The sequence below is a fragment of the Hyla sarda genome, chromosome 8 (assembly GCF_029499605.1).
Source record: "Hyla sarda isolate aHylSar1 chromosome 8, aHylSar1.hap1, whole genome shotgun sequence".
NCBI classification, from domain to species: Eukaryota; Metazoa; Chordata; class Amphibia; order Anura; family Hylidae; genus Hyla; species Hyla sarda.
Window position 1 is genome coordinate 63,124,602 of NC_079196.1, and position 22,224 is coordinate 63,146,825.

General features: G+C 37.3%; 1 protein-coding gene across 1 annotated transcript in view; it reads right to left on the minus strand.

Moving 5' to 3' along the window:
• The window catches only part of TTN (titin), a 287,825-nt gene that overhangs the window by 78,112 nt on the left and 187,489 nt on the right, over nucleotides 1-22,224 (minus strand). Inside the window, exons 195-244 of the mRNA XM_056536637.1 lie at nucleotides 22,060-22,199; nucleotides 21,820-21,946; nucleotides 21,183-21,449; nucleotides 20,800-21,066; nucleotides 20,451-20,717; nucleotides 20,220-20,359; nucleotides 19,560-19,686; nucleotides 18,781-18,923; nucleotides 17,576-17,699; nucleotides 17,229-17,495; nucleotides 17,009-17,106; nucleotides 16,731-16,899; nucleotides 15,969-16,235; nucleotides 15,612-15,881; nucleotides 15,222-15,500; nucleotides 14,730-15,138; nucleotides 14,494-14,618; nucleotides 14,125-14,391; nucleotides 13,690-13,959; nucleotides 13,307-13,609; nucleotides 12,918-13,220; nucleotides 12,644-12,831; nucleotides 12,376-12,490; nucleotides 11,994-12,278; nucleotides 11,750-11,901; nucleotides 11,261-11,408; nucleotides 10,224-10,401; nucleotides 10,007-10,128; nucleotides 9,616-9,903; nucleotides 9,168-9,464; nucleotides 8,891-9,077; nucleotides 8,659-8,774; nucleotides 8,258-8,557; nucleotides 7,743-8,042; nucleotides 7,528-7,633; nucleotides 7,237-7,433; nucleotides 6,846-7,151; nucleotides 6,485-6,763; nucleotides 6,101-6,400; nucleotides 5,705-6,007; nucleotides 5,220-5,594; nucleotides 4,816-5,118; nucleotides 4,407-4,706; nucleotides 4,016-4,312; nucleotides 3,634-3,918; nucleotides 3,241-3,534; nucleotides 2,807-3,106; nucleotides 2,410-2,718; nucleotides 2,130-2,320; nucleotides 1,435-1,864 (exon numbers count right to left, since the gene is read on the minus strand). Of these exons, the coding sequence (XP_056392612.1) occupies nucleotides 1,435-1,864; nucleotides 2,130-2,320; nucleotides 2,410-2,718; nucleotides 2,807-3,106; nucleotides 3,241-3,534; nucleotides 3,634-3,918; nucleotides 4,016-4,312; nucleotides 4,407-4,706; nucleotides 4,816-5,118; nucleotides 5,220-5,594; nucleotides 5,705-6,007; nucleotides 6,101-6,400; nucleotides 6,485-6,763; nucleotides 6,846-7,151; nucleotides 7,237-7,433; nucleotides 7,528-7,633; nucleotides 7,743-8,042; nucleotides 8,258-8,557; nucleotides 8,659-8,774; nucleotides 8,891-9,077; nucleotides 9,168-9,464; nucleotides 9,616-9,903; nucleotides 10,007-10,128; nucleotides 10,224-10,401; nucleotides 11,261-11,408; nucleotides 11,750-11,901; nucleotides 11,994-12,278; nucleotides 12,376-12,490; nucleotides 12,644-12,831; nucleotides 12,918-13,220; nucleotides 13,307-13,609; nucleotides 13,690-13,959; nucleotides 14,125-14,391; nucleotides 14,494-14,618; nucleotides 14,730-15,138; nucleotides 15,222-15,500; nucleotides 15,612-15,881; nucleotides 15,969-16,235; nucleotides 16,731-16,899; nucleotides 17,009-17,106; nucleotides 17,229-17,495; nucleotides 17,576-17,699; nucleotides 18,781-18,923; nucleotides 19,560-19,686; nucleotides 20,220-20,359; nucleotides 20,451-20,717; nucleotides 20,800-21,066; nucleotides 21,183-21,449; nucleotides 21,820-21,946; nucleotides 22,060-22,199 (11,880 nt within the window). The remainder of the gene's footprint in view (nucleotides 1-1,434; nucleotides 1,865-2,129; nucleotides 2,321-2,409; nucleotides 2,719-2,806; nucleotides 3,107-3,240; nucleotides 3,535-3,633; nucleotides 3,919-4,015; nucleotides 4,313-4,406; nucleotides 4,707-4,815; nucleotides 5,119-5,219; nucleotides 5,595-5,704; nucleotides 6,008-6,100; nucleotides 6,401-6,484; nucleotides 6,764-6,845; nucleotides 7,152-7,236; nucleotides 7,434-7,527; nucleotides 7,634-7,742; nucleotides 8,043-8,257; nucleotides 8,558-8,658; nucleotides 8,775-8,890; nucleotides 9,078-9,167; nucleotides 9,465-9,615; nucleotides 9,904-10,006; nucleotides 10,129-10,223; nucleotides 10,402-11,260; nucleotides 11,409-11,749; nucleotides 11,902-11,993; nucleotides 12,279-12,375; nucleotides 12,491-12,643; nucleotides 12,832-12,917; nucleotides 13,221-13,306; nucleotides 13,610-13,689; nucleotides 13,960-14,124; nucleotides 14,392-14,493; nucleotides 14,619-14,729; nucleotides 15,139-15,221; nucleotides 15,501-15,611; nucleotides 15,882-15,968; nucleotides 16,236-16,730; nucleotides 16,900-17,008; nucleotides 17,107-17,228; nucleotides 17,496-17,575; nucleotides 17,700-18,780; nucleotides 18,924-19,559; nucleotides 19,687-20,219; nucleotides 20,360-20,450; nucleotides 20,718-20,799; nucleotides 21,067-21,182; nucleotides 21,450-21,819; nucleotides 21,947-22,059; nucleotides 22,200-22,224) is intronic.

A 22,224-nucleotide genomic window follows, 5' to 3' on the forward strand; every position in this document is an offset into this window, starting at 1 on the left:
GTGGCCCTCCAGATGTTGCAAAACTACAAATCCCAGCATGCCCAGACAGCAAACTCCTGTGTGGGCATGCTGGGAGTTGTAGTTTTGCAAGGTCTAGAGGGCCACAGTTTAGGGGCCACTGCACAGTGATCTCCAAACTGTACCCCTCTAAATCTTGCAAAACTACATATCCCAGCATGCCCAAACAGCTATCTGGGCATGCTGGGAGTTGTAGTTTTGCAACATCTGGAGGGCTACAGTTTAGAGACCACTGTATAGTGGTCTCCAGACTGTAGCCCTCCAGATGTTGCTAGGCAACAACTCACCGGCTTCCATAGGATCAGGGAGCCACACCAGGGAGCTGTATCTCATCGCCGCCCGCCGTCGCCCTCCGCCAATGGTAAGTGATCTCCGGCGCCGGTTCCCCCACTCTGCCCGGACAACAGTCAGTTGGCAGAGCGGGGAACCGAACTTTAACCCCCCCCCTGCCCCCATCTGCTATTGGTCTGTCGCTTCTGACCGACCAATAGCAGGGATAGGAGGGGTTGCATCCCTGCCACCTCACTCCTATCCCTTCAAGGGGATCGATTGAGTCTTGGACACCCCTGATCCCCCTCATTTTCTGGGTCATTGGGTCACCGGAGACCCGTATTACCCGGAATCGCCACAGACCGCCAGTCTGAATTGACCAGTGATTTCTGCCGATCGCTGACATGGGGGGGTCTCAGGACACCCCCAGGGGTTTGCATGGGATGCATTCAGCAGAAAATCATTCAGCAAGCATCCTGGTCGGTCCCCACCCGATGCACGGCCGGAAGTACCAAGGAGACAGGGCATACCCATACACCCTGGCTCCTTAAGGGGATAATGCAGCTTGAAGTGATGCACCTGACCCAAATTGGGCTCACATTCCCACCTTACCCCATAAATAGTGTACCCCATTTTAGTAGGGTTGCTTTCTCATCTTTTGAGATTATTCAGTACCCAAAGCTCAAAAAAGTACTTACATTGACTTTGTCTCTAATAAACTTTCTTTGTTATGAAACAATTTGGACTACAGCCATAACAATTTTAAATGAAATCTCATTGAAATAACTTTATACAGATTGCAGTACATTAGTCTTCCTGACTCTAGCATGTAGCTTTTATTTATTTTTTTACAGATCTGCTCCACCCTACCCTGTGATTGATAAAGGGCATCCCCATGATTATTCTGTTTAGCACATTCACATACATGTGTAACATTATCAGAACTAAGGACCCATTGTTGCCTCTAGAAAGTGCATTTCACCATCAAGACCTAATGTATTTGATAATAACACTAAAAAATACACCAGTACACTATATCCGCCCTCTTTGTGGTATTTTTCATTTAGCCTTCAAATATCGTATGGCTTATGTTATGTGAGAAAAAAATTCTCTCAATAAAAGTGTACTTATGCACTATATACTTACAGATCGGGTCTATAGCCAAGGCAGGGTCTGATGGTTCACTGGGAGGGCCTACTCCAGCAGCATTTATAGCCATAACTCGGAATTGGTATTCTACACCTTCTATCAAGCGCAATACATTGAATTCCAGGCCTTTCACAGCAGGTTTGGTGACTGGTGCTCTGTTCACACGACCCCAGTATACACCACCAACTTCTCTCTTTTCAAGCCAATAGCCGGTAATTGGAGATCCACCATTATCCAATGGAGGCTCCCAGGACACCAACATTGAGGATCTGGTGCAGTTAGAAACTTTGGGCTTTTTAGGAGCACCGGGAAGACCATATGGATCCTTTATTACAACCTTATCTGACAAGCAGTCATCACTAATTCCATATTTGTTCACTGCTCTAACTCTGAATTGATATTCTCCATCAGTTGTAAGTTTCCACACCTAAAAGGAGCAATGAAATGTGTATTTAGTGATATGTACATATGCACATTAACTCCAACAATGCAGTAAAAGTATGTCTTGTTTTCAATTAAACATTTGTACCTTATTATCCACTGACAATTTATATATATATATATATATATATATATATATATATATATATATAGTGTATGATGTATACAAAAGTTACATTCATTATAGAAGGTGTTTTTAACTAATGCAGCATATTCTTATGTTATCATATTCTAAGGAACAGGTAAATTACCCCATATCTCCTGTCAACTACAATGCTGGACACTTCTTCCCAATCAGACTTCTTCTTGCTTGCATCTCGTTTGTCAATTATATAATTTGTAATCTCACTTCCGCCATTGTCTACAGGCGCATCCCATACCAAGTAACAGGACTCAGCTTTGATGTCAGTAACAGCAAGATTTCTTGGAGGTGCAGGGCGGTCTGTTTAGAACAAAATAGTTAGTCACTTAAATTTGTGAAAAAAATGTCAGTGTAAAAACTTCTATGGAATAATAAAACTTAGTACATACCAAATACTTCAACGTTGACAGAGCGGTTAACAGAACCAAGACGGTTGGAAGCTGTAACAGTGTAAGTTCCTTTATCACTCCTTTGTGCACTTGGCATGATGACTTCTGTCTTAGCTTCACTTCTTGAAACTTCCTGTTTCTCAATCTTCAGGTTTGGTGTTGACTTTTCAATCACAACTTCATTTTTGGTCCATTCAATCTTTGGCATAGGCAGACCAGTTACATCAGCTGGGATATTCACTGGCTCTCCTGCCTTAACCTTAATGGTGTCTCCTCTAACAGCTAAGCGAAGAGTGATAGTTGGTGGAACTAGAAAAGATTGGACAGAAAATAAATTAAGCCACTGGCAAATTATTTGGAAAATATAAATGCAAATGTGCTTGTGCCTGGTAAATACCTTCATCATCCTGAATTACTAAATTGAGGGGTAAAGAGGGTTCACTTTCTCCTATGTCATTGACAGCTTTAGCACGGAATTCATACATGTGCAGTTCTGCAAGGTTTTCTACCAAAAATGATGTGTCTGGGCAGAGTCTCTTATTGCATCTTTCAAACTCAGTGGCATCATGTCGTCTCTTTTCAATAATATAGCCTATAACAGGGCTACCACCATCATTACGTGGAGGTTTCCAATCCAGTGTGACACTTGACTTAGTTCTCTCAGTATAGGTGAATCTTTCTGGTGAGCCAGGAGGGCCTACAGGGAAAATATTACAATGTCAAATTATCAAGTCTGATCACACACACACACAGACATATATATATCTATATATATATATATATATATATATATATATATATATTTGTATTTATTTATTAATTTTAATTTACCTTTGGGATCAACTGCAAGAATTGGTCCCAGATCAACAGGAGGGCCACAACCAAATTTATTCTTGCAAATGACACGGAACATATATTCTTGTCCCTCCAAAAGACCTGTAATATCACATTTAGATCGTTCAGTTTCAATTGGTTGTCTCCAGATATGTGCTTTGGCATCCTTTCTTTCAATTATAAAGCCTGTGATGTCACTTCCACCATCATCAAGTGGATCAGACCAGTTAAGAAGAGCCATCTTTCTATTAACAACAACTGGCTTCAGTTCAGTTACTGGTCCAGGAACATCTGAAAAAGAAATCCCATGGCAGTTTATAATAATTTGAACTATAATAATGTTGACATACAAAAACAATTATATATATATATTTTACTAAATTTAGTTACCAAAGATTTCAACCCGTGTTGCAGCAGATTTAGTACCACTTTCATTGCTGGCAGTGATAACATATCTACCATGGTCCTTTCTTTCTGTATTGACAATAGTAAGTAGCGAAGAGTTTCCTTCATTAACTATTTCAGCTTTTTCTTTATTCAGTTCACCATCTTCTATGGACCATACAATTTTAGGAGCAGGGCGTCCAAAAACAGTGGCAGGAATCTTTAGAGTCTGTCCAGCCAAAATCTGAATACCGTCTCTTACAGAAAGGTCTAATTCAACAACTGGAGGTTCTAGAGATTAAAGAAAAAAAAGGTTATTTGCTCTGGAAATGTAGAGCAAATTTGTTGAACCTCATTACAAATTGATTATGTAAACAAAAAAATATACCTTGTGGTTCAAGGACTGTAACAGGTTCTGTTACACCAGGAGGCCCTTCACCAGCTCCATTGACAGCGCTCACACGGACTTTGTAATCGGCTCCCTCTCTAATGCCTTTAACAGTGTATTTACGGAGTTTGATTGGCCTGTCTGTGCAACGAGACCATTCATTGCTGCCCATTAGCTGTTTATCAACAAAGTAGCCTACAATTTCTCCACCACCATTGTATAGAGGAGGATCCCATTCTAATTCAATAGCCGATGAACTTGTATCAACAATTCTTGGAATTGGTGGCCCTGGTGGCACTAATTTTGAGATAAGAAAAGAAAAGGAAATAAGTCACTGTTTTAAATTTTTTAATCAGAAACAATACTTTAGTCTGCATGATTTGTTTCTTACATATTGGATCTTGAGCAGTCTTTGGATCAGAAGGAACACTAAACTTTCCGACTCCTCCTGCATTTTCTGCACAAACTCTAAAAATGTATGTAAGGCCCTCCAAAAGGCCTTCAGCTCTCACTTCAAGGGAATTTAGAAGGCTCCTGTTAACACGAGCCCAGTGTGTGCTGTTTATTTCACGTTTTTCAATCCAGTATCCTAATATTGGGCTTCCATTGTCTTTGGGTTCTTTCCACTTGACTAGCATACTGTTGGCTGTAACATCTTCAACGTCAGGCTTTTCAGGTGCATCAGGTGGAGCTGTGGATTGATACAATTTATGAATTATATAATTGTTTTTCTTTTATATAAATCTATAAAATAAATGTAAAATTATTTAAAATTATTCAAGGGGTCAACGAAAACTTACTAAATGGATCTTTTGCAAGAAGAGGTTTAGAGACACATGGTGGCCCTGGGCCAAATTTATTTTCAGCTGTAACACGGAAGATGTATTCTTTGTCCTCAATAAGTTTGGTGACTGGATATTTGCAGTGTCTTAAGGTAGATGTTACAATAACCCATCCGATTTCAGCTTTTGAGTTATCTTTCTTCTCTAATATGTAATTTAAGATTTCACTGCCACCATCATCCAAGGGAGGTTCCCACTGGCAAATAACAGAATTCTTCCTGACTTCATCAAAAGTAAAGTTCACTGGAGGACCTGGTATGTCTAAAAAGTCCAATAAAAATCATTATATAGTTGATTAGGAAATGTAATCTATCTTAAATGGGATTTTATTTTAATCTTATTTGAGGGAAATTTTAACTTACCTAATACATTTACTTCACATGTAGCTTTTGCAACACCATGGTCATTTTCAACCTTTATTGTAAATGTGCCATAATCTGCCCGTAAGGAGTCTCTGACAGACAATTCAGACTCTCCTTGTCTACTGTTATCAACAGTTAGGCGCTCTGGCAAAGAAAGGTGGAATGGTTCATCCACAACAGGTTCTCCTTTTTTCCTGCGTGGAACAATTTTATCTCTCTTCTTTATCTCCTCTGGTCTGATCACTTCATCATTCCTAAGCCAAGTAATAGTTGGATATGGTGATCCAGTTATATGTGCATCCAGTATAATCTCATCTCCTTGTCTGACAGAAAGTCCAGATTGAAGACTGCCAGCGAGGAACACTTTTGGAGGATCTAAGGGAAAGTATTTATAACAATGTGTTTATGGAAATACTTCTAAATTCTAATCTAACAAGTTTTAATGTCAGTTTTCTTTTATGTTTTATAAAATGCTTTTTGCTTACCCATTGGATCTACAGCTTTGATTCCTGGGCTGACACGGGAAGGATCACTAATGCCTGCAGCATTTTCTGCACGCACACGATATTGATACTCTTTTCCCTCTTCCAAACCCTTCACAGTGTAGGTGAGTACAGGAACTAGAGAGTCGTTGCATCGTTCCCATCTTTCACCATCTTTGTGAATCTTCTCAATTATATATCCCATAATTTTGCTTCCTCCATCAAACTGGGGAGGTTTCCATGTCAGGGTAATGGACTTTGAAGTGGGATTGTGGGTATCAAGATCAACAGGTGGATCTGGTCGTTCTGTAAAATATCATAAAAACCAACATTAGACAAGTTGTCAGTAAAAAAATAAAACCTTGTACTATTGTAATCTGAAGTCATGAATTAACTTACGTTTTTCATCCGCTGCAATAATGGGATTTCTGAGTTCCAGATATTCCCCTCCGCCTATTTTATTTACAGCCTTCACTCTGAAGTAGTATTCTGCATTAGGTATCAGATCCTTAATGTTCCATGTTAATTTGTTTTCTCCTGACATCACAGGTGTGTATGTTCTTCGTCCAGCTTCTCTGCGCTCTAATACATAATGCAGTATTGGGGTTCCACCATCATATTCTGGTGGCTCCCAAGAAACTTTGCAAGTATTCTTGGTAATCTCTGTAACTTTTATGTCCTTGCATTGTCCAGGCAAACCTTTAAAATACAAAAATAGACAGTGAGATTTTTTTTTTTTTTGCTTCAATAAGTAACTCTTTCTACAATATTTTCTCTATTTACCTATGACTTTAACATTGATGGATCCTGTTGTTGATCCTATTTTGTTTTCTAGTGTGATGGTGTAAACTCCAGCATCTCCACGTACAACATTAGCAACATCTAGGGTGGCAGATATGTGGTCACTCTTAGATGATACTCTGTCTGCGATTTTAATTTCTCTGCCATCCTTATGCCAACTAATAGTTGGTACTGGAACAGCTCTGAATGGCACAGGGATAGTTAGCTTTTCTCCTTCTACAACAACAATGTCTTGAGTTTTTAGATCAATTGTTGGGTTGCCTAGAAAAATATATACATATATGTCAGTATGACAATTAACATTTTTATATTCAGTGATATACCATCTGAACAATATACTTACAGTCAGGATCCTTAGCAAACACATTTTCTGAAATTTCAGATGGATCACTAACGCCAATGGCATTGACAGCCCTGACACGGAGGATATATTCTTTATCAGGAATAATGCCTTCTTCAGCTTTGTACTTCAGGTCTTTAACTGGTCGTGAATTGATTCTCATCCATTTTTCTGTACCAGCTGGGCATGCTTCAATATGATATCCAATAATTGGGCTGCCACCATTTTTCTCTGGAGGCTTCCAGGCAATAGAGATGTGGTTTCTGCTTGCATCGGTAACATGCAACTCGAGAGGAGGTGAGGGAGGACCTATAAGCAATATGAATCATTTAAGATACGTTTTTAAGGTTCTAGTATGAAGATATTTCTTTACATTATTTGAGTCTTTACTCACTTGTTGGGTCTTCAATTGCCAACATATCTGTAGGTTCGCTTGGGTGGCCAACACCAGCTTCATTTTCTGCACGAACCTGGAATTGAACTTCTGTGCCTTCAATAACATCTGTTACCCTGAACTGACAATCTGGGCCAGCTGTCCTACCAGCTTTCACCCAACGTGTGGCCATCTTCTCTTTCTTTTCAATAACATATCTGTTTAAAATGATAACACAGTGTTTTGATAAAGCTTTAAATAACAAAACAACATGATTGAAATCTATGCATTTCTTATGTATGTACAATTTACCTCTGTATGGGTCTTCCTCCATCATTTTTGGGTGCTTCCCATTTCAACTCAACATGTCTCTTTGATACATCAACCACTGTTAGAGCGTATGGTGGTCCAGGGGTAGCTAAAAACACAATATGAGTGTTAAAAAAAAGTTTCTAAAAATTTTTAGACACAGTAGTGTCTGATGAATATACATTAAAATTAATTAGTATTAAGAAAATATAACTTACTAAATGTATCTTTGGCCAACACTGAGTCTTCCAGTTCACAATAGTCACTCTGTCCAACTGCATTCTCAGCAGCCACTCGGAACACATATAAGGAACCTTCAGAAAGTGGGGTCACAGAACATTTGATGTCCTTTACTGTGGTGTCCACAGTCTGCCAGCCTTTGCGTCTAACATCTCTCTTTTCAACAATGTAGTTGGTGATTGGAGAACCGCCATCTCTTTCAGGAGCAGTCCATTTAAGATCTGCTACATTTTTACCGATATTAATAACCTCAAGCCAGCGGGGTGGAGAAGGAGGATCTAACAAGTTAAAAAAGGAATTATATTATTAGCAGAATAAATGCTTATGTAAAAACAATAAGTCTATAAATAGTTTGCTATACATTACTAAGACCATATTTTAGCATATCTAAGTTAATTTAGCTTAGTTGGGTTAAGCACTGCATTATATATGGTGATAGATAGATATTATCTTGGACTTTTTAGTGTTTAAACAGAAAGTGGACTTAACTTACTTAGTCTCTCCTTGCAAAGTACAGGGTCACTTGGTTCGCTAGGCTCGCTTTCTCCAGCCTTGTTTACGGCTCTTACTCTAAATGAGTACTCCTGTTTTTCCATGAGACCTTTCAAAAAGTGTTCTGTGGTTGGAATGCCTTCTGCCACTCTAACCCATTCATCAGTTCCAGTCTTCAGCAGCTCAATAATATAGGACTCTATCTTGGCCCCACCATCATGTTCTGGTTTCAACCAGTTCAAGAATGCAGATGTTTTAGCAACATCTTTAACAGTTGGTTTTCCAGGAGGCCATGGTGGATCTACATCAAAAGAAAAATAACGTAAGTTCATAATAATTTCACAATCATAATTTTATTTAATGCAATGGTGGCTTCATTGCATGCGTATAAATGAAACATGCCAATTGGATCTTTTATTAGGATAGGCTCCGTCTCTCTACTTGGCTTTCCAGGACCAGCAAGATTTTCTGCCAAAACACGGAACTGATACTTCTTTTTGTTTGTAAGACCTTTAACTCTGTTAAAGATACAAATATAGGGTTACTTCGCATTGCATCTTACTAATATATTGTTATTTACAGATATATGTATTGCCAGCATTATAATTATCATAAATGTTAATGTTATGGTTACCTATATGTAGGATCTTTAACTGGAATTTTGTTGCATCTGACCCATTTTCCACTTTCAGGATCAAGTCGCTCAACCCAATATCCAGTTATTGGGCTTCCACCATCTTCATCTGGTTCATTCCAGCTCAAAGTCACTGAGTCTTTTGTAATGTCAGAAGGTTCAAGACGAGTTGGTGGTCCAGGTGGATCTGTAAAATCAACATTGAAAATTATAATATTCCCTCAACCGCACTAAATCTTTGGAATTTTGTCGACAAAGCACATGAGTATTATCTTACCGAATGAGTATTTAGCAATCATAGAGTTAGATTGTACAGGCTCTCCAATACCATACATATTCTCAGCACTGACTCTGAAGATGTATTCCTTAAGAGGAGTTAGTTTTGTAGCCTTAAATCGAGTCTCTTTGATTGTTGAAGAGAGTTTGTGCCAGATTTCACTGTCCCCTGCTCTTTGTTCCAGAATGTAGTTGGTAATCCTTGAGCCCCCATCATCTCTTGGAGGATTCCAGGTCAGTACGCAAGATTCATTTGTAATCTCAGAAATATCGAATGCAGCTGGAGGCCCAGGTTTATCTGTGTTTAGAGAAAAAACATGTATTTAGAATTTTGTAGTACACAGATAAGAAGAAAATGTTACCAGGTAACTCAAGAATGAGTCTGTATTCTTGACTTTGTTAACTAAAACTAAAAGTATGCCCCCCCTCCCCAAGAAAACTATTTTTACCTAAAACATTGACTTCAACAACTGCTGTAGCTCTGCCAGAGGTGTTCACTGCTTCTATTATGTAAGTTCCAGAGTCACTTCTTGTGCTTTCTGCAATTATAACTGTAGAATGTCCAGGTCTGGATTCAATAGAAATTCGCTTGTCCACTCTCAGGAGAGAGTCAGCTTTGTTCCATGTAACCTTAGGTTCTGGTTTCCCAGTAATAGTAGCTGGTAGTTCGATTTTGGTTCCAGCCTTCACTGTTAAGCCAGCAAGCAGCTTAACGTCCAAGCAAATTTCGGGTGGTTCTGCATTAATAAAGGGGAAGAGTATGTTATATACATATAGAACTTTGCAGGTATAGTGCATATAGTCACAATTTTATAAATAAATGTTCAAAATATAAAATACCTTTAGGATCTGTGGCAAGGATATCGTCTGTTGGCCTGCTTGGTTTACTGGCACCAAGTCTATTGAGTGCTTTTACACGGTATGCATACCATTGACCTTCAGTAAGATTGTCCACTTGAAATCTGTAAAGAAGGTCCATTTTCCATGTTAAAAAAAAATATAAATATGCTTAAGCCATTCTTTTTTAACACCTTCTGCAAAGAAAGATCACACTTACTTGGTTTCTACAACAGAGTCACCACAGATTTCCCATTTGTCAGTTCCTCGTTGGCATTTCTCCACCAAATAACCCTTAATGCGTGAACCGCCATCGTACTTGGGTGGTTCCCATGTGAGGAAAATTCCCTTAGCAGTTGGATCTCTCCACTTAACATTTTCAGGTGGGTCAGGAACAGCTATGAAAATAGAAGAATGTAAATGATGGGTTAGGTAATATATTGAGAAATATAAACTATGGTCCACGTTTTCTAAAGACCAGCTTTTTATATGCTATTATTTAGTTAATTTGCGTAATAATGCGCCTAATTTATTAAGAGATGCAGGTCTCTTAATAGATTAAACATTTCTGTGTCTGCATGTGTACTTCAGAGTGAAAACTATGCCAGCTAGGAGCTGGTGTACATTTCAGCTATCTTTATGCAAATCCCACACCACTTTAGTGCTAAGACCAGCTCCTTTATGCTAAGCCCTCTTGGCAAGTGCAATGTAAAGTAGTAAAAAGTCACAGATTTTTGTGTCTTTTTCATGCTGTATATACATTGGGGATTATGTACTAATGTGTTCCTGATGTTTTTTTTTTATCAGGTTTTGCAGCTGAATTTTGGCGCAGGTTGCATGGGTCAAATTTTGTGTCCAAAAATCCAATGAACCCGACCAACTCTCCACTTTTCTAAGAAAACCTGAAAAAAGGGACGTGTTCACCGGGTAAAGGAACGTGGCCCCCAAAAAAGGGGTGCAACCTCAACAAAAGGGGCATGACACTGCCAAAAAGGGCATGTCCCATACATATTTGCTAAGGTTTTCACATAAAATGGGGTGGATTTGAGCTGAAAAACCCGAAAGATTAGAACAGATGTCAAAAAAGCCTAGAGAAAAATTAGTAAATACCATTGAAAAATACTTGTTGGAGAAAAAAAAACTCACAAAGAAAACTACACTCCACTATTAGTAAATCAATTCCATTATGTTTATAATATTTTGAAATACTCTTGAATATTTGATATACTCATTTAAATATTTATAATTTATACGTACTTGCTGGTGCAGACATGTTCACTGGTTCATCAATGTATGCAGGTTCTCCTGGTCCACACTTATTACAAGCTGAAACACGGAATAGATATTCTTTGCCTTGAATAAGGTCAGAAATAGTGTATTCCTGGTCAAGGACATTTTCAATGACCTAAAACAGAATAAAACCATCATTAAATCTTTTTCTATTTTAATAAATAATATTACAGAAAAATGGAAACAGCATCTCATTAATTGTAATAGAATTTGGCTTTAAAAAGTATATCTCATGTAAACTATTAATTGGTGAAACAATGGCTAAAGCAATTTCCAAAATTTAAGAATGTATGCTCTGCTCTGGAGGTAGAAAGTAATATTGTGTGTATGGTACCTATGAAAAGCGGTGGGTTATAGAGTTTTAATGGTTTGTTAATAAAAGTTTGTTTATTCAATGATTGTCGAAACTACTAGTCCGTAATAGGTATGTGGGACTGTCAATTATGCATTACTCACCCTAGCCCAAGTCTTGCGGTTGACTTCTCGTTTCTCTATAAGGTAACCAGTCAATGGACTGCCTCCATCATTCTCAGGTGCTTCCCAGGAAAGGTTAACAGTGCTCCTTGTAAGCTCTCCAACCTTCAGCTCCCTTGGCGCACTTGGACGAGCTAAGAATATTTTTTAAACAGGTAAAAAAAAAATTATATTCTCTCTTCATTATATAGATTTTCATTAGGTACTAAAGTCTATCAGCACTTACCAATAACATTAACGTTAATTTCTCCAGACACTGAGGATACAGGATTTTGAAGCTCTAATGTATAAATTCCTTTGTCGGGGCGTTCGCTTGGAGAAATAACAAGTTCTGCAAAAGTTGCAGTTGTATCGATCTTGACACGTTCATTACTTTCCAAGACTGTACCATTTACTGACCATAATGCAGTAGGAGTTGGGTAGCCAGTGATAGGAACATGTATTTTAAGAGGCTCAGGAACAATAACTTCAAGACCATCTTTGAATGCTCCTAAATCCATGGTAGGTGGTGCTAAAAGCCAGAAAAGTATACAGCATATATGTAAATACATTCATTATTATTATCTATATTTGAAATTAACATTTTGGTAAGAAATTCATATACTTACAGTGAGGATCATCTGCGGTAAGTGGTCCTAGGGTTTCAGAAGGATCTGATATGCCAGCAGCATTCTCTGCAGAGACTCTATAGTAATACTTTGCCAGAGGCTTCAAGCCAGTTACCTAGTATAAACAATTCAGCAGATTATAGTAAATGAACTGTAATTTTTATAGCAATATTTCTTATAATTTGCTTAACCCCAGAATTGGTTATGATAACCCTTAAAATTTACTTTTTCTATTTGCATTTTATTGCAAGCACATCTTTGAACATACCTTATATGTAAGTTCAGGTACGGGTCTAACGTTACAACGAATCCACTTGTCGGTGCCTTCTTCACATCTTTCAACAATATAGCCAATTACTGGGCTTCCTCCATCCTGCAGAGGAGGTTCCCATGAAAGCTGAACAGATTCCTTGGTTTGATTGGCATGAGTAAGGTTGATAGGAGGACTTGGTTTATCTATAAAGGAAAATGTGCATATTGTTAGTTGTCTTGGACCAGTAACAATTTAGTTGGATTTATATCAACTATGAGTATGTGCATACCAATGGGATCCCGGATCTTTACAGCACGTGTTGCGGCACTTGGTTTGCCAACTCCAGCTTGATTTTCAGCTCTCACTCGGAAAATGTATTCCTTGTTCTCCACAACATCATTAAGAGTAGCTCCCAGCTCATCTGGTTTGGTAATTATTGCAGTGTCCCATTTGATTGATGCTCTGTCACGCAGCTCAACAATGTATGCGGTTATTTCAGATCCACCATCGTACTCTGGTGGTTCCCAGGTTAGTGATGCACCAAAGCGATTGACATCAACAACATCAACATTCAAAGGAGGTCCTGGCACATCTGTAACATAGAATCATTTCAATAATATCATAATCTAAAACTTAATAGAAGTTGTCTGTCTTCCACAACTGTTGTTTAGTGCTTACCAAACTTGCTTTTGGCTTCAACAGGTTTATCTGTTTCTACTGGTTCTCCAGCACCTACTCTGTTCTTTGCGCTGACACGGAAGAGATATTCCACACCGCCCTTCTGGAGTCCAGTAACTGTGTATTCACAGCTATCTGCATGATCAGTGACGAGTACCCAGGTCTTACGCTTAACATCTCTTCTTTCAATTATGTAGCCAGTGATTTTACTACCACCATCACTCTCTGGTTCTTCCCAAGCCAGGCAGACTTCTCCATCAAATGTGTCAACAACTTCAAGATTTCTAACAGGTCCAGGAACATCTGAAAATCGTTTGTAATTTTTGTTATTAAAAATTCAATAAAAAAATAAGACTTTACAGTTGCATTCAAACATAACTTACCGATTACATCTAAACTGATGTGTGCCTCCGCCTTGCCATGTTTATTGTGCAGTATAATTGTATAGTATCCTTTGTCAGCTTTCTTTGTTTCAGGGATTCTGAAGCTTGTGGAATTAACTGTAGTATCAACATAAATGTCTGTCAAAGTTTCATCTCCCTTACGCCATTCAGCTTCCGCTTTTGGATAGGAGTCATATGGTACAGCCATTGTAAGTGGCTTGCCAGCATCAATTACAATGGTCTGGTCTGCTGTCTTGATCTTTGGTGCAGCTGATGATGACACAATGTGATACATAAAATTATTTCTTCTCTTTCTTCATAAAAATGTGAGTTCAAAGACTAATTTAATATTCTCACTAATTCATTGTTACATTATGTTATACTAGACATGATGTGTCTGTAAAAAAAATGTAATAAAAAATAAAAATATTGTACCTGCTAACTCAAGTTTTGCTCTTGCCTCTTTATCTTTAGCAATAAATCTGTATTCGCCCTGATCACGGGGTCTGATTTCACACACTTGCATTCTGTGGACTTTTCCTTCACTCATCATTTGATGTTTGTCTCCCTGGACAATGATCATGTTATTTCTCAACCATTTGACTTCAACTCTGTCTTTGTTTAACTCAGCCTCAAAGATTACATCTGTGCCTGGTGCTTCATAGACATCAATTGGTGGTCTAATGATCTCAATTGGAATTTCTGAATAAAAATGAAGGAACATTTTAATTTAGGATAAAATAAATGCTACAGAGACATTAGGCTTTTTGGTTAGATTGGGGTGAACAATGATTGTATGCGTACCTTCAACAAAAAGTCTAGCTCTGGATTTCCTCTCATCAATTCCGCATGAATATTCACATTCATCTTCTGGTCTGCAGTCTTTAATGATAAGTCTGTGGAGGCTACCATCTTTCTCAAATTGGTATCTTAAAAAAATATGTAATATATAAATAAAATGCAGGGCAAGTGAAGTGCTGAACAGATATTGTTAATAGTATGTGGCTAAAATATTAATATAAAATGGCCAACATTCTTACTTTTTGTTTTCTCTAAGTTCCCGACCATTCCTGTACCATTTCACTGCTGCTTTCTCCTTGGAGAGCTGGCATGTGAAAACTGCATCCTCAAATTCAATAACAGTTTGGTCTTGTAGATGTTGTACAAAATCTGCTGGAGCTTCTGTGATCAAAAGCTCTGCTACTGCCCTGTCTTGTCCAGCAATGACAGTGTATTCGCCTTCATCAACAAAGCCACAGTCTTTGATAATCAGAGAATGTTTGTATTTGTCAACTTTGTACAAAACTCTTCTGTCCAAAACAACTTCTTGGCCATTCTTCATCCACATGACTGTTGCATTTGGACGATTAACTTTGCAGCAGAAAGTCACTGATTTCTTCTCCATTGTCTCAATATCTTCAATAGGCTCAACAATCCTCAACTCCTCCTCTGTAATAATAGATGAAAAATTATTTAAGTCATTGCAATGTGATGTAGTGGAAAACTATTCGAAAAAAGGCTCACTAGCTTACCTGAAACAGTTAACACTCCAGAAGACTTCACTTGTTCACCTCTGTGGTTACTCAGTTGTACTGTGTAAGTGGCTTGGTCATCTTGTTGAGCATCTCTTATTCTAAGAGTGTAAACTAAATCTTTGTGTACCATGACATATTTGGGACTGTCAAATATTGCTTCATCATTCTTGAACCATTTGGCTTTGGCCCCTTCTGTATTGACTTCACAGTTAAAGACAAGTTCTTGTCCTTCTTTAACTTGTTGGTCCTTAATAGGAGTTACGATCCTGAGTCTCTCTGCAAAACAGAACATTGAATGGTAAGTTTTCTGGCTTCATAACATGCACAAACACATACATGTTATTATAATAGCTATGACATGAAATTCAATGATGTCTACAAACTTACCTATCACTTTTAGTTCTGCTGCTGCTCTAGATTGTCCAATCATGGCGGCATAGGCTCCTTCATCTTCCTTTGGCACTGTGTCCTTAACAACAAGAATTCTCTTCTTGCCATCAGAAATTATGTCATACTTATCACCAGGCTGAAGGATCGCGTCATCCCTAACCCATTGTACTTCAAAAGCTTCTTTTGAAACGGAGCAGACAAATTCTGCCTTATCACCCTCGAGTACTTCAATGTTTTGTGGTCTGGAAATAAACTCAGCAGCAAGTTCTGAAAAATGGAGACATTATGAAATCACAATAATATACTATTAACTATTACAATTTTATTTCATATCAAAATAAAGACATTGCTTACCTTTTATTTCAAGTTTTCCTGTTGTTTGTGAACTTGGCAATCTACAGTTGTATTCTCCAGCATCATCCAAGTTAATATTATGAATTATCAAGACTCGTTTTCTGCCCTCAGCAATATGCTCGTATCTTCCACCATCTGGTAGTTCAGTGTCTCCTTTAAACCAAGCAACATCAGCGCTGGCCTTTGAGACCTCACAAACCAGTTTGACAGATTCTGATTCAGATGCTTCAATATTAGGAAGATTTTTAGTGAAGAATGCTTCCTCCTCTGCAAAGCAAAAGAACAAACATGGTTAGATAAAGGCAATAAAACAAAAAGTGGAACATTTAACACTGTTTGCTTTGGTAAGAGAGTTCTGAAACCATTTTATTTATTTTTTTGCTTTTGTTTTGCTTATGTGCTACATATTTATCATACTATCACAGGGGGTTGATAAATTTGGAGCACATAAGCAAAACAAAAAAGTCGCAGCTGAGACCTTTGTGAGACTTAAATTTGCTCACGTTCGGGAGTTTTGTACTACAGGTCAGACCTGGAGTAGACTTGCAACTTTTTGTTAGGGGTTTGAAACTTTTTGTAACTTAAATTTGCTTAGGTAAGGCTGTTTGTAACTTTTTGCTTACTCACAAAAGCGCACTAAAAAGTGCTTAGGCGCATGTGAGACTTTTTGTGCGACTTCTGTAAGCAAAAAAAGGCTCTAAATACCTTGATAAATGTCCCCCAAAATGTACCATTTTTATTCTAGACTATGATATTGCTTACCGATGACTGTAAGCAGTCCAGAGGTTCTGGCCATTCTTGACTCACAGACGTACTCTGCCTCATCATCAAACACGCATTTGCTCACCACTAAGGCGCGTGTAACTCCTTTAGAAATTATATCATATTTTTTACCCTTTCGAATTTCAATTCCATCTTTGAACCAACGGGCCTTAAGGATACAATTATCAAAGTTAGTGAAGGGAAGAACATTGAATATATTTAATTTCCGTACAATGACAGGAATACGTAAAGATAAATTATAAAGTAACAGAATATACCTTTGCACTTTCACGGGAAATTTCACACTCAAAGCGAGCAGTTTCCTTCTCTTTTACTTCAAGGTCAGTAAGTGGTTTGGTGAATTCCACAAATGGAGCTGTGTAAAAGAGGTCAGTATGAATTTTCATTTAATCATTCTACATTTCAAACTATACAAATGAAGACAATATTGATTAAAACTTAAACCTGAGCAACTAAATGTTTTATAGAGCTACTTACGTTCTACATTCAAGAATGCAGATGTCTTGAAATCCTTGGCATCACAGGTATATGTCCTTGCATCATCCAGTGCGCAGCCATGAATGATAAGTTTTCTGACTCTGCCATCAGCAATAATGTCATATTTTTTGGTCTTGTGGATTTCTTGGCCATTCTTAAACCATTTAACCTCAGCATTTTCCCTGGACACCTCACACTCAAGAACTGCAGTGGCTTCCTCTTCTACTGTTTGGTCCTCAAGAGGTTTGGTAAATTCAACTGGAGGTTCTACAAAGTTAAAGGTTGGTTAGTAGGTGTTGTATGTGCTTATGTCTTAGGACAAGACACAGTGAAAGCTGCAACTTTACCTTTAACAATCAAGTTGGCCTGTGTCTTGAAGTCTTTAGCAGTAAGTGTTACTTCTCCAGCATCTGGCAACTGCACATCCCTGAGCGTGATAGTGTGAACTCTTCCTTCAGCACGTGTTACAATCTACCAATACAAATATTTTTTCTAGAAGACTGGCATACTAAATAAAAACATACTTGTTTTGAACTTGTGAAATAAGTACACATTATTTTCTACAGGTATGCAAACATATTCTTTCTTCCCATGTTATTCTGGTTGCATAAGAAATGTAAATAACAATTTTGTATTGATTCAAAATAAACTGCAATATATTCAGATATGTGTAGCCTTTCGCTAACAGCTGTGTATATAGGAATTTTTCATAAGCTATTCAGCAATAAATATTTTTGTCTGGGCTATACACTAATTAAACTTTCTCAGTAAAGTAATTTTGTTCATTATGCTATAAATAAAATAATAAAAATAATGCTAATAATAATAATAATGGCACACACATAATAATTATCATGGTCATGATGATAATAATAATGATAATAATAAACATTAAAATTCTAAATGTTTTAATATGCTTAATATCACAATTATAAATATAATATCACAATTAATATACATCACCCTCTCCTAATAACTTGTAAAATGATATTATAAAACTTAAGACTCCTTCAAGGATTATTTTAATAGTTACTAAGGAAGTTAGGATAGAATAATGTTTTTAAATTACTTAGTGCTCTGGTATCTTGACACGTAAAAGGAGCACTTGAAGCTAGGATAAAAATAGCAGGCGAGAGAGCACTTGGAGTGCAAATCTGGCCACAAAGTTATGCTATCAATTGCCTGAAATGGAATTTTAAGCCTTCTAATCCCCATATATGCACAATACTTTACTACTGTTATCAAGTGAATGAAAAACTAATTAAGACAGGCATGTTAGTTACCATAGCTTAATATGGATACAATATCAACTAAATATTTTGAAATATTCATGCATTCTTCAATAAGCTACAGTAATATATACCAAACGTCCCCAATGTACTCAATACTAATGTTGCAGTATATTTATAATTTAATTTGAAATACATCCCTTTGTGGTTTTTAAACAAAGCAAAAACCTGCACATTTATTTATATATATATATATATATATATATATATATATATAATTATTATTATTTTTTTCTTGTATGAGCTGTTAAAGCTTTTCTTACCTTATCGCTTGGTTCCAGTTTTTGTCCATTGAGGAACCACTCCACAGGGATCCCTTCATAGGAAAGTTCACACTCGAAAGTAGCCGTTTCCCCAGCTGTTACAGTCACATCCTTCAAGGGCCTTAGCAAGCCAATTACACGGGCTTTTCCAACAGAAGACATTTTCTATTAAAATCCTCCTTCATAGGAAAGCACAGACCCCCTACCCTCCAATTTCCATTGCGGCTTTCCTCCAGGATGCTGAGGGCTGCACTGAAACTATTTAAAGTCTTTCCCTGACTGTGGCCTCAGCAGCTACAAGGGGGTGGGATCTACCACCATTTGCATATGGTGTTTCCTTACATTGAACAGAGTCAGCAGAATATATGTGTGTTGCATCTGTCCACCCACCAATCAACCACATGTCTTTTGCTACATATGGCATACCCCTTCTAAAATAGCAAACCTCCTATATGACAGTAACAGGTGGTACCAGGCTACTTTATCTGCTGCTGTCCATCAAGCTCTTGGCACTTTCCAAAATTGTAACGATAATGCAGTTAACATGCCAACACAGCAAGTCTTTCTTTATAACTATCCTCTTTCATAACAACTTATTATACAAGTATCCATAGTATCTATGATGATGACATACCATTTTCATACTAACTAGCTGGTTGATTTTTTGTACATAATATATATACTCTATGCCACAATGGCAATAATAGACATGATCGCAGATTTTTATGATTTCTAAACACTCACAAATATTTTTTATATTAAAGGAATCAATGCATTACCTTTCACTTTGAGATGTGCACTGGATTTTGCATTGGCTGCTTGGAAATCTACCCCACCAGCTTGGTCCAAACGCACATTGTAAAGAATGAGGAAATGCTTTTTGCCTTCTTCTTTGATTTCACAATCCTAGAAAAATACATTTATTGCAATAAAAAAAAGTTATAATTTCACTTTTTTCTTTGTCTCCTCTGTTTTTAACTTTATTGAGACTTTTTATACCAACATTCTTGTAAATGTAATGTAATAATGTAAAAAGAAACTTTAGAAACACATAATTGCTACAAATGAAATGCAAGCTAAACTCACTGAACAGAGATTATTGGTGTGTTTATATCTATTTCATCATTCGCTAGTTCAGAGGTAATGCTAAAGTAAGGATTTCTATATTGTTAGGGTGTGAGATCCTGGAGGATCTGGGCATAATGTATGGGTGGGGGTAATTTATTTGTAGTATTGCCTTAACAGAGGATTATGATCATGTAAAATCTTTGAAAGGATAAACCTAGATAATATGTGCTTAGTTGTTAGGGGACTCCTAGTTTTTAATTGCCCAGATTTTGGGTAAGGGTAAATATGTACCACAATGTGAAGTACTCTGTAGCTTTTAAAAAACACCAGAAAAGGTATGACTAAATTTAGTTCATGCTAGAAATACTTACTGGAGAAGAATGTAAAGGCTCTCCTTTCAATTTCCAGTTAGCATGGACCTCTTCTTCAGATATTTCAGTCTCAAAACGAGCAGTTTCTGTTTCTATAACTTCCACACTGTACAGAGGGCGGACAACCTTAATGTCACGCTCTATGGAAGATAAATGGAAAACAGATGTCATAAAAAAGATTCAATCATAGAACAAAATTATGAAAATTAGTCAATGACTTATTTAGGTCACCTTCAATGTTGAGCTTGGCAGTGGTTTGGTCAGTACCACAGTCACAAGTGTATTCACCAATATCCTTCTTTAAAGCCTTTTTAATTGTAAGAATACGTTTCTTTCCATCTGATTTCATTATGACGTTTTTGGATGGGACTATTTCCTGTCCATCCTTAAACCATTTTACTGGTGCTTTGGATTTGCTGACCTCACAGTGCAACACAACCTCATCCTTCTCCACAGCTGTGTAGTCTTGAAGTTTGGTGATGAAATATGGATCTCCCTCTGCAAGAAAGGCAAACATTTATACATACCAAGATGGGATTAGAGATCTCTTCCCCAAGAAAATTTTTTTGTACAAACTTACCAAGCACAGTAAGTTTGGCTTCACTTGTTTTCCCCATGGCTTCAACTTTAATCAGAGATGTGTCATCCAAAGTGACATCCTTGAACATTATAGTGTGGAATTTGCCATCATCATGCATTGAAACCAACTTGCTGGGGTGAAGGCGCTGGTCATTCTTGAACCAACTGACTTGGATGTTCTCATGAGATAATTCAACTGTGAATTCAGCTGTTTCTTGTTCTTTAACAGTTACATCTTTGAGTGGTGTTACAAATTCAAGACGGATGCCTAAAAGACACACACAAACAATGTTTAAAAAAAAAGCATTGATGATGTTAAAAATCTTTGCTTTGACATGCAAAGATTTTTGTCCAGCTTAGCACACTATAGAAAGAAATATTGACCTTCAATGATAAGTTTTGCACTGGTTCTCTTATCCTCCGCTTCAAACATGTATTTGGCTTCATCTTCAAAGGCAACTGACTTGATCACTAGAGAGTGTCTTGTGCCTTCAGCAAGAAGCTCACATTTGTCCTCTCCCGTAATCTCCTGGGATCCTTTCAGCCAACGGTAAGTCTTAGGCAATCTAGAAGTTTCACATTCAAATCTTGCTTCATCTTTTTCATACACCTTTACATCAGTGAGTGGAGTAATGAAGATGAGTGGAAGCTCTGTAATAATATACAGGTGTTAATTAGAATATTATGCATTTGTAATAATCCACCCTTGTATATGCGTAAAGTATGTGTAACACATTTATTACAAGCCCTAGTAGAGACCCAGTCCTCTGCTAACAGGCAATATATACATATAAATATATATATATATTTTCTTTATATACATGTTAAAAATTATATGATTGAGTTAAAATAATGTGGATTAAAAAGGTTTTGTTCCCTGCATTAATTTTACAAACACTTTCATAATGACTATTGAGGATGCGTAATACTAGGTAATGCCTTCAGGTATAGAATACAAACAAAAAGATTGTAATAAATTCTTCCTACAGTGTATTTATACAATTATAGAATAAAATCCCACCTTTGACTTTGAGATTAGCCTCATTTTTGGCATTAGCAGCCTGGAAGGAAACCTCGCCTGCCATATCCAGTTTGCAGTTATATAATATGAGGACATGTTTCTTTCCATCCTCAATGATTTCACAGTCCTTTTTAAGAAGAAATACAAACACATAAGAAATTTATTAAGAAAATGATGTCCAACATTTTTAATGCTAAACGCATGAAGTGAATTAATCACTTAATAGTATAAACATCTTACAGGTGAAGGAGACAGGATCTCTCCCTTAAGTTTCCATTGGGCATGAACGTCAGGTTCTGAGACTTCAACTTCAAATCGTGCTGTTTCACCTTCAAATACCTCCACTCCATACAAGGGGCGCTCGATTTTAATGATGCGTGCTGAAAGGGAGAAGAATATTTATTC